The sequence below is a fragment of the Mustela putorius genome, unplaced genomic scaffold, assembly GCF_011764305.1.
Source record: "Mustela putorius furo isolate JIRA1106 unplaced genomic scaffold, ASM1176430v1.1 tig00003853_pilon_pilon_pilon, whole genome shotgun sequence".
Classification (NCBI taxonomy): domain Eukaryota; kingdom Metazoa; phylum Chordata; class Mammalia; order Carnivora; family Mustelidae; genus Mustela; species Mustela putorius.
The window spans coordinates 45,188,975-45,200,484 of NW_025422005.1; the positions used below are offsets into that span (position 1 = coordinate 45,188,975).

The 11,510-nt window shown below is 46.9% G+C and overlaps 1 protein-coding gene across 1 annotated transcript in view; it reads right to left on the minus strand.

Annotated features, from left to right (window-relative positions):
• PLPP3 (phospholipid phosphatase 3) overlaps window positions 1-11,195 on the minus strand; it is an 83,230-nt gene extending 72,035 nt beyond the window's left edge. Inside the window, exon 1 of the mRNA XM_045064590.1 lies at window positions 10,434-11,195. Within this exon, the coding sequence (XP_044920525.1) occupies window positions 10,434-10,572 (139 nt within the window). The 5' untranslated portion in view covers window positions 10,573-11,195. The remainder of the gene's footprint in view (window positions 1-10,433) is intronic.
• Window positions 11,196-11,510: the final 315 nt, after the last annotated feature.

The following is an 11,510-nucleotide window of genomic DNA, read 5'->3' on the forward strand; positions in this document are numbered from 1 at the left end:
TTGATGAATATGCTAATTCCAAATGTTGTCCATAAAACGTTTCATTTTTTTCCTTACATATTTTAACTAATGTCACGCTATTTCTGAAATAGGGTGCAGCCACTATGGAAAAAATCATTTGGCAGTTCCTCAAAAAGTGAAACACAGAGTTACCATATGACCTAGCAATTCCACTCCTAGCTATATACAGTGTTTGGTTTCTATATGACATTTTCCATAATAAAAAGGAAAACGAAAACAAAAATAAAATTTCATTGGCTCGGCTGATCCTCCGAAACAAAGTTCAAGTTCCCCCACTGCCTGCCTTTCACCGCCCCCTTCCCTGATCTGGCTCCCAACGATCTCTCCGGCCTCATTTCCAACATCCTCCTTCCGTCACACGGTATAGACACACAACGCCGTACTACACGGCAGCCTCTCACACTCACCCTTACCTGGCTTGTTCACCCGTGCCCTGCTCAGCACCTGCTGCTCCCTGTGCTGGATCGCCCTCTCCCCTCTCCTGGCACGTGAGCTGGGATTTCTCTTGTGTGACCGAGCTCCACGCCCTCAGGCAAACTTCCCCATTCTTCATTTCCTTGCTAAAGCTCCTCCTCTACCATTCACATTCGTGATACTTAGTGTGTTTAATCACACAAGTCTGTTTCCCACTCCCAGCCTGAGAATACTTAAAGGTCAAGAGACCCTGGGGGCCCAGCACAGAGTAGGTGCTCAGAAAGCAACCACGGAAGACAAGACTGATGCTTGAAAGACAGATACAAACCTAGACTTAACTAAATAGGCTCTCTAGAAATTACACTGATTGATACCGCAAACTAATTGGGGGCCAGATATAAAGAAACCATCAATGAGAATGGCTTCCTTCGTGTCAATATAATTATGTGTATTATGTGCTTTGGGGGATACATAAACAGGAACCAAAGCATACTGCTTATTATGACAAGGTGCTTATACTGATTTGCATTTCTCTGCAAAACTCTCGAGGCATATAATTTTGTTAATTTGTGACAAACCTCAAAAACACGCTTACCACCAATATTCTGATTGCAACATATACTTTGAAAGCATACAGAAATCAGCAAGTTCCCTTCAAAAGTTTCCAACTGGTTCCTATGTGTGTTGTTTGGTTTGGTTCTAAATTGGGAGAATTTCAAGGCAGATTTTAATTTATAAGCCTGGATCTAAGGGATGGAGAGTTCCATGAGGATATCTGAGAACCTGACCTAGCTCTCTTTTGAATGTTGGCCCCACCAACTAAGGCAGGACCTTGAGAAAATTATTTAATCTGAGACTCCGTTTCCTCCTTGGTCACATGAGAATAGCTTCTACCTCAAGAGGTTTTTAAAAAGCAAGAACTTGGAGAACTTGGGTTTCTCTTTCTTCTATCCTGTGATACATCGTTTGCAAAAGGAGGAGCCTGTTCAAGCTCCAATCAGTCTGTGGTGATCTTTGGTAATAAGCACTTTCTAGAACAAGTGCCAGTTGGAAGAACAGTGGTATGTGAAAACTGCCTCCTCCTTCAAATTTGCCTCATGCCTCTCTGGCCTCACTCGACTATAACCCGACCATCGGGATGAAGAGTTAACCCATTTGTTTTTTCCTTTTTTAAATGACACGGGCAGGAGAAAGAAGAGACTATAGCTCTCTGGAGAACCGGACCTCCTGGACAATACCAATTTCAAACTGACAAGTCAACAACACCAGAAAAGCAAAATAGTATAAAGGCAAAACATGGGCGGCAGGCCCTGATCTTTTAGGATCGCCAGACCATCACCACCCACCCAGTCCAGGCCTTGGGCTCCTCCCATCACACCGAGGGCACAGGGTAGGCTGTAGTGACAAGCATAACAGCAGCTATCACCTGTGGGCTCCCAGCACCAGATGCCAAACTTGGCATAGCCTCCCACCTCCAAGACGCCCATACCATCCAATTTACAAAGCAGAAGACGGGGGCCTCGGTGACTCTCGTGACTTCCCTAGGGTTCCCAGCCAATAACAGCAAGCACGCTCCCATCTGTCAGACTCGAAAACCTGTGGTCCCCGGTTCCCACCTCTTGCCCTGCCCTGCCCCAAGAGGCCTGTGTTTCTAACAGACATAAAAAATGACCTTGACGTTGTTGATAATGACAACTCCAAGAGTTACCATCAAATTTTTTTTTTTTTTTTTTTACAGATTTTATTTATTTATTTGACAGAAATCAGAAGTAGGCAGAGAGGCAGGCAGAGAGAGAGGAGGAAGCAGGCTCCCTGCTGAGCAGAGAGCCCCATTCGGGGCGTGATTCCAAGACCCTGGGATCATGACCTGAGCCGAAGGCAGAGGCTTAACCCACTGAGCCACCCAGGCGCCGCAACAACCATGAACTAGGCAGTGAACAACTGTTCCAACAGCATTTTCATAATTTACGCTGCCCACAGAAAGGCTCATTCAACACACCCCAGGTTGTTTTGCAGTTATTTATGTATACCTAGCTCCTCACCGCCCAATGTGATCCTTGAGACTTTTGTGCTGGGGCGGTGGCTCAGTGGTGTCAGCATCTGACTCTTGATTTCAGCTCAGGTCACGATCTCAGGGTTGTGAGGTCAAGACCTACATAGGGTTCCGTGCGAAGTCTGCTTGAGATTCTCTCTTGCCCTCGCCCTCTACCACTTCCCACTCCATGCTCATGCGCTAGCTCTCTCTCTTTCTGAAATAAATAAATCTTGGGAAAAAAAAAAAAAGACTCCTATTTGTGTCCTAGAGCAGGCCCTGTAAAACATACGGTACACATTCAGACTCAATACAATTAAAACGAATAAAATGGAAGAAACTAGAAAAGAGCAAGTCTTTGTCTTCTCTTAAGATGATATGGCCATGTCCCTTTCAAAGGGAAAGAAGAAAGCAACCACCAAAGATGACCAAGGTCCCAGCATTGGGACTTTCCCAGATGGGGTCGTTTGCCTGCACCTGCTTTTCTTCAGCTAAAGGAAAATATTTGTGTTCCCTCTGCCTGGTTATTTCTTAGGATTCTCTTCACAGTTTTTTCCTCCTAATATATTTCAGGCAACTTTGCTGCCCCCAAAATGAGACGATTTCACAGCACCATTGAAGAGTAAGAACACTAGGAAGGAAAGGAAAATACTACTATGACTATAAGTAATAATAGCAATGTGATACCTGATAATCATGATAGAGGGCTTTTTTAACTTCCTAAAAGGTTTTCAGAATCACGATCTCATCAGAGCTTCACTGTACCAGGGTGCCACTGGGAGTCTTGTTTCTTTCCCAGATGAGGACACCTTTCTGCCTGGAAAGATGAAATACTTTTCGCCCAAGTTGTACCCAGATGGGAGTGAATCCAAAGCTTGTATTGTTTCCACAATACTATGCCAAGCTAACTTTGATCTTTTAAAGGCTCTATTCCAAATCTCATTTATTCATTTCACTTTTCACTAAGACACAAACTTCAATATCTCAAAAGAAAATATTTACAGAGTTAACACCTCATTTTTCCAAAAGTGGTCACTAGGTGGGCAACTTCCACTACACAGAACTCAGTTTAGGACCCAGCCTCTCAGCAGTTAGGAGACACCACCAAGTCCCTACATTAAAAAAGTCACCAGAGACCTTCAGGCCTGCACCCAGAGGTAATTTTTCCTGTCGAACGAATTCTAACAAGCTTCATTATCTTTACTGAAAGACAGGTGTGCAGGCCACAAAGAAAAAAAAAAAAAACCTAACAGCGTGAAAAGTGCCAGAACATTCAGTCCAGGGACAAAAAGCCCAGGCCCTAGCCAACTGCCCTTAAGACAACAGCTGTTAAACAACATAGTGATTGCCTGATTGGCCTAAGGAGAATCACCAGAAGCTTTTAAATAAAAAAAATACAGACTCCAAGGCCCTGGCCCAAAGCCTGCTGAATTTGAATTTCCTCAGAAGGGGCCTGAGAACCTCTGTTTCACACCAGATGGGTCTCCTTATGAGGTGAGTCTGTGAAATGCTGATATAATAATAAACACCCCCCAAATAAGTGATTGCTCCTCCAACAATGTGTACTGGCTGAACTGACAGGCTGGGTAGGGTGTCCCCATAAATATCACTGCCTACCCAGGGAAGAAGTCCTTGCCTACGGTCTCATTAGCATCGTGCTGCGACCAACTGGGCTTACCAGCCCAAGCAACTGCACAGGAAGGGGAAAGAAAGAATCCAAAACTGACAGGAAATCAAAAAAGGGCTAAAAGTGGAAACGGCCACCAACCCTAACCTTAACAGTATTCCACAAAGACAGTTATACCCCCTGGTATGCTAGAAAGCTGGAGAAGAGCAGGCTAAGGGGAAAAAAAACCCCAAAACCAAGAATCACAAAGCAAGAACAAAAAGACCCCAGGACAATGAGGAAATAGGGGTTTTCAACCATTCTGGAAAAGTCAGCAAGGCTTACCTATGAAATGGAAGTTCCCTTCTTTATTTCAACCCATGCAAGATGTTTGGCTGGACCATTTGCCAGTGGATCAATGAAAATCTACTTCTATATTCTGTGGTTCACAGGGTAGATTAAGTTATCAAAACTTATTGAGTTATTAAAAACACATACTTAGTGAATATAATAAGAATAACCAAAAAAAAAAAAAAAAGGGGGGAAAGTTGTTACCTGTTGTGATTATGTGCTTGTGACTATAGCTGACCCTGAGAACACAGATTTGAACAGCACAGGTCCACTTATACACAGAATTTTTTTTTTTCGGATACAGTACTATAAAAGTATTTTCTTGGGGCGCCTGGGTGGCTCAGTGGGTTGGAGCCTCTGCCTTCAGCTCGGGTCGTGGTCCCGGGGTCCTGGGGAGCCTGCTTCGCTTCCTATCTCTGCCTGCCTCTCTGCCTACTTGTGATCTCTGTCTGTCAGATGAATAAATAAAATCTTTAAAAAAAAAAAAAAGTATTTTCTCTTCCTTACGATTTTCCTAAGACCATTTTCTTTTCTCTAGCTCACTCTATTGTAAGGACGCAGCTTATAATACATATAACACACAAAATATGTGGGAACTGATATTTATGTTACCGGGAAGACTTCCGGTCAATGGCAGGCTGTTAGGTTTTCTGGGAAGTCAAAACGTCATATGCATGGTTCAAGGGTCAACTGTACTATAAATTTCAGGAAGCAGGTTATAAGACACATCTGGCCAAGGAAAAATCTAGCTGGTTTCCCAGCATATTGGGTTAACTTCAGTAACAGTGCTAACTTTCCCTCCAGAATGAATACCAATATAAGCTTAAGGTCAGCATTAAGTCCTTGGTAAAAAATGTAACAATTTAACCAATGATGAATGGTCTAACAGAAGGAATGGGTTCTGTTCAATTCAGTCAGTCCAGAATGACTGGGTTTCTGCATCACAGGATGTATCTACCAGTACAGAATCCTAAAACTGTTAGTGCTAGAAGAGGTCTGAGAAAATGATTCAGGCCCTTCCCTCTACAGCAATAATGAAGAAACCCAGGCCCAGGAAGGTCAAGGGCATTTCTCTGAAGTTACGCAGCATTGAAGTGGCAGTCCAAGGCCAGAACTCCTATTTCTACAGGAGTCTGTTCCTATAGGAGTCTACAGGAGTCTGCAGCTCAGCACTGTTGGGGTCGGTGACCCCCTGTGGTAATGTATAATGAAGAGCTAATCAAAGTGCATGCATGAGGGTCATTCTTCTCTGCCAGAAATCCGTCACAGAACCTTGCAGGGCAGCTTTACCCATTAGACGTGATCCTGCCCAGCCAGCCACTTCACCAACGGAAAAGAAAAACCTGAGATCCATAGAAAGCCAACTTGTCCACAACCACATAACCGGATGCTGGCGCTGGCCAGCCTGGAATCTGAAGCCTGTGGCTCTAAGTCTCCGGTTCTCTTCGCTATACCACACTGTCTCTCTTCCGGGATGGAAAGTGAATAATTTAATAATAACACAAGATGAGGTTACGTAGCCCATATACGGAACCAGTTCTAGGAATTCTGTCTCAACCGTTTTAACTGAAAGTCAAAAAAGGCCAAGAATATTCTGGAACTGCTATATTACACAGCATGATGGCTGGGCATCCAAACTCTACATTTTTACCTATTTGAGCTTCTTTCCCTTTGCTTCATGACACTCCACCTGTTGACTGCATTTCCTGGCGGGGACTGGCACAGGAGTCAGGCTTTTCAGTCTAAACCTGACCAAACACCTGCTTCTTCAACGTCCTCCAACCCCTCATGGTTTAAGTTCAGATTATCTACCCTCTGGAATCAAAAGCCAAATGAGGAACATTTTTTTTTTTTTTTTTTAAACAAGAGAACCTTCTCTAAGAACAGCTCAGGGTACACTGTGAAGATCAGTCGGCTCCCGAGTTCTGCTCCATTTTAGGGGCTGCCTTCACAGCTCAAGTGTAGAGTCAAAATGAATGGAAATCATCTGTCATCAACTTACTGGGCAAATGTGACATTCTCCTATTTGAAGTACAGCTTTATGGTCTTCAGCATAATATTATTACTGAGTATTTATTTCATGGCCTCATCTACCTGTGATTCTGAGACACGACGTAGGAAGACAACCAGAAAACTACGTCCAGGGCCCCAGGTTATAAATCCCCTGCGTTTGCCCTTGCATTCACCCAAGTCTCAGGAGATTAAAAAAAAAAAATGGTCACACCCAAGATTTCTTCTGATCCTTACAGCAGTGTAATGGAGTGGCCATTCTGCTCATCACTTAGCACATGAGCTAACTGAACTCAAAGGATAATGGGCCTTGAGCAAAGTCTACACAGAAAAAGTTGGACCTGTCTAAAGTTGCCCAGCCCTCCAAGTGCATTGGCTGGAAGGAGGCACTCAGCAGCTAGCTGGGATGAGGGACAGGAGAGAGGGAAAGTGGGGGCACAGACACTCAGCATGGTTTCACCAAAATCTCTGCATTTTGCTCCAGCCACATACAGTTAGTGTCCTTTCTGTGGCACCACGGTCTCATGGGGGAAAAAGGTGCCCTCAAAATCTGTGAACTGCGTAGTCTTGGAACTAGCTTACTATCCAAACAATGCTGTGGGGCAACAAGACCGTATCTCTGACCAGAAGAGTTCAACCACCTTTCTCCATTTGCTTTGGTGCAAATAAGTTAACTGGGAAATGCGGAGAGGCAGGATTTTCTGCAAACAGCTTCAGCATTTTCTGATAAGTATCTTGAGTTTGAAAGGGAGATGGGCTCCAGTCACATTCACTGAGAAGGAAGCATCTACCCAAATCGACTTCATGGTGCATGTCAGAGCTTCCTCCTTAACACAGTCTCCTCACCGGTGAAATGGAGATTATCTCGTCATGAAGGTTACAGCGAAGAGTACACACACTTATATTAAGAAGAGGCTAACAAAACTGAGAAAGACAGTAGATGCCCCTCCCTTCTTGCCTGGGAACAGCCTCTGCTGGTCTCTTGTCACCTGGTACACCAGAACCCATGCTTGAAAAACAGGAGGTGGGACATATTATGTAATTGAAAGGAAAACAAAATCAATTTCAGAAAGACTAGCACACCAAGATTTGGAACTGTATTTATCAAAGCAATTAGTTGGCAAAGACAGCTGTTCAATGGGAGGTCAACTCCCTTTGGGGTTCTCGGACACCAGATTCTTTTGGCCTTCAAACAAGAGTGGACTTTTGTTTTTTGCTAAGAATTTCACATTCCAAGAAGGTATGTGAAACAAGTTCAACTGCTTGCATATTTCCACTCACATAACACTTATGTAGCACATCAGCTTTTATTTTTTCCAGATACAAGGAGATGAAGCTTGGTATATATTTCTGTGAGAGAATAAACAGAAAACTATGTTTCTCTTTTTTATTATATTAGTGCCCTGTAATCCAGACCATATGATCAATAAACCATATAAAAATTAAATCACACTGACAGTCTTAGGCAAAAAGTGAACCAAGAAGAAATAATTTTTTTTAGGACTGTTGTGTAGGGCATATTAAAATCACATGTTGTGTTATTAATTTTCTCTTGGAAGCCAGAGTTCTCCCGCATAAATTTCTCAAGTATTTATCTTACAGTTTTTCCTATTAAAGGTAGGTAAAGCGTAAATTAGTGATGTTATATTTCGGTCTTTGCATAGGGGAGACACTGACCATACATCACTTTGAAAATGACTTCGTTGGCATGTTTGTTTGTTTTTTTTAATAGCAAGGCAAATAGCCTTTAAATACCCTTCTGTGCCTCAGAAGACAATGCAGGGTCCAGATATCACCTTTTCGAGGTAAACAAAATCATTTATTCCAACAGACCAACCGTGAGTAAACATAATCAATAGCTAGGTAGAGGATATTAGCTTTGGGGGGGGCACAGGGAGAGTTGGAGCAGATGAAGTGAAATGTGCAAACATCCACCTTACTTGCACCTTCACAGCACAACACTGTGCTCAGTTAAACTCTAGCTAATAGGTGTGTCTTCCTGCAAATTCCTTCACACTTCTTTTCCCTTTAACAAGAATGCACCATGTCTCAGGACTGCCTTCTGAACTCAGAAGAGTGGAAGAGGGGAGGAGAACAATGAAACTGTACAAAGGCTGACAGGCTCGTTCTAGCTTTGCTTTCCTAATCACAAAGTAGGAGGTAGGAGGGTACTCAGCACATGCCGTCTGGGAAGAGTTTACCTTACCACCAACAAAACACACCAGTAAACACTGGGAAGCCCCAGACAAGTTTACAGCAAACAACTTCAATGTGTTTAGTGTTCTCCCTGCACTCCCCCAGGACCAGGGAGGGCCTTTTAAAAATTCAATAGCTTGGCAGCAGACTTTAAATACTAATCTTCCCACTGTGCAGGATAATAAGCCCGCAGCCCACAGGAAGGCAGGCCCCCCAGTGACAATTCCTTTACATAGCATCTAAACCTCCAATTTCTATGAAGAGGTGGGAAGCAGATTTGCCACCTGAACTAGTCCATCTCTCTTCCCTTCCACAGAACACAATTTTACCCACAGCTGTCTCTCTGTACCCAAAGGGGAGAATTCTTTTGTTTTAATAATTCTAGGTGCCCCATCTTCCTTTGACTCCCAAACTTACTAGGGACGTTCAAGCCCAGGGCAGACAGACCTCAGTGAGGACCGAGCTGCAGAAAAGAGTCATAAAACACAAAAGAAGTGTAACTCCAGTCCACTAAGTCTCTGGTTTGCACAATCTGCACGGACAAAACCATTTCAAAAGGGACTTACGTCTCCGTGCAGGAGTTCTATTTTAAGGGAACTGAATTGGGAACACAGATGTTTCTTCAGTTAGCAGAGCTGGCAGAACAGCTCCTGGACCAAATCCGAGTTCTTAATGCAGGAAGGGGCCTTAGAAGAGCATCTAATTCAACCCACTCACTCAACTGATGAGGAAACTGAGGCCCAGAAGGCAAGGGGGTGGCACGCCCAGCAAGTGGCAGGGTAGCAATGTTCTGATGACAAGTCCTGTGCCCTTTCCATTACACCATGAATCGTTAAAAAAAAAAAAAAAAAAAAAAAAAACTACTCTGACTTCAACCTTGGAACTCCTGTAGATTCCTGTCAATAGCTTTCTCCCTGCCCACCCCCCAAGTTCATAAATCCTCCTCACTCCCCGATCAATTTTTTTTTTTTTTTTTTTTTTTTTTTTTTTTTTAGCGCCCACCGCACTTCGGGCTGGGGCATCCAACTAGTTTGGAAAACAGAAATGGACCATCACCTTAACTTTCTGGGACGGCAGTTAATCGTGGTCCCCAAACACGATCTTGATCTTGGATTGCTCTCCCAGCGCCTCAGTTTTCTAATTGGTGAAATGGGGCTCCACACCTACCCTGCACCGAGTCGGGGCGAGGGCTGGTTGAAACCGTGTCCGTGACACAGCCTACCGCCCGCACACAGTAGGCGCCTAACAAGTGGCAGTTTAGTGGGTGCCCGCGTCAAGTCCCCGGGGCGCAGCTCCCAGCCCCCCGGGGGGGGATGCGGGGTGGGGGTGAGGAGGGGAGCGGGGGAAAGGCCAGCTCGAGTTCGGCCGGGACGAGGAGGCGGGAGCGGAAGGGTTGGGTGTTTACACACAGCCAGCGAGGAGGCAGCGCGGCTGCAGGCAGGGGCCCGGCGCCCCAAGAGATCCATCTTACTCGGACGGGGGGCACCAAGCTCCGCGCGGGCTCTGGGTCACGGTTCCGCCCACCGCCCTGCGCTAAGAGGCCGAACCCAAACCTTCCGCGGGACCGTGCCTGCGCCTCCGGCCGGAGGCGGCTTCTAAGGGGCCGGGCTCCGGTGGCCCGGGAGAGCCTGCGCGCGCCCCACGCCCGCTTCCAGGCCGGGAAGTCGGCAGCCTGGGGAAGGGCGGGCGCTGGGGCTCCGTGCTGCGCGAGGGCTCCGGGACAGCGCTGTCCCCCACCCCCACCCCTACCCCGGGGGCTGCCGGCGCGGGAGCGCGGGGCCGGGGGCCGGGGGCCGGGCTCACCCATGAAGAGGCAGAAGAGGTCGAGGCAGATGAGCAGCACCCGCTTGCTGCCGCCCTTCCGCGGGTTGTTGTTGAGCGCCGGGCTGCCCCCGTTCTTGCTCTCCGGAGCGATCGCCTTGTCGTACTTGTAGTTTTGCATGGCGCTGGCTGCGGCGCGAGCCTCCCGCCCCGCGAAGACGCCCGGCGGCGGCAGCCACACTCCCGCGCGCCCGGCCCGCCTCCCGGCCGCGGCTGCTCCTGGACGCGGAGGCTCGGACCCCCGCTCGCGGCGCTGCGGCGACGGTGCAGCCCGCCGCGCGCTTCCCGCTGCAGCCCGGGCTGTTCTCTGCTCCGCGCTGCTCCTCTGCGCTCCTCTCTCAGCCCCACAGCGTCCGAGAGTCCAGGGGGCGGAGAGCCGGCGGCAGCGCAGACGCTGCTGCGGAGCTGGGCTGCGCGGGGCGCGCGGGGCTGGCGCGTGTCCCGCTGCTGGAGCGGGTGAGTGGGCAGCGCGGGCGCTCGGCCACCTTCCTCGGCCGCTGCTTACTTAATGAATGGGAGCCGCTCCGAGCCCTGCTGCTCCGGAGCGCCTGCCCCAACTCCGACTTTTCCTCCTCCTCTTCCTCCTCCTCCTCCTCCTGCTGCCGCCGCGGCTGCTGTTGTGGTCGCCTGGGTTTGTTTCTGCACTTTTATTGCACGAGGTCCTTTTAAAAAGAGAGAGACAGACAGAGGCAAAGAGAGGGACCTCCTTACTTGGCTCTGAAGAGATCACGAAAGCACAGCCCCTTCCTTAAGCTGCCTAAGACGTAGGATAATTAAGGCCACATTTTCCCCCACCCCCTTCAAAAAAAAAAAAAAAAATCCTAAAAGGAAAAGTTACTCTCAAACCAGAGAATCCGGGAGCCCCTAGCGTTCAGAAACACCAAGCTGTCACAAAAAAAGAAAACTATATAAATAAAAAGAAACACTTTCTTGCTGGCCTTGGATGGGGCAAAAGTTGAGGCTGTAGAGCGAACATGCGTTCTCCTCCCTTACAGATTTGGTGCTCTCGAGTATTTATTTCGCTTTGAATCGTATTATCCTGAAAATACTCAGGGAAAA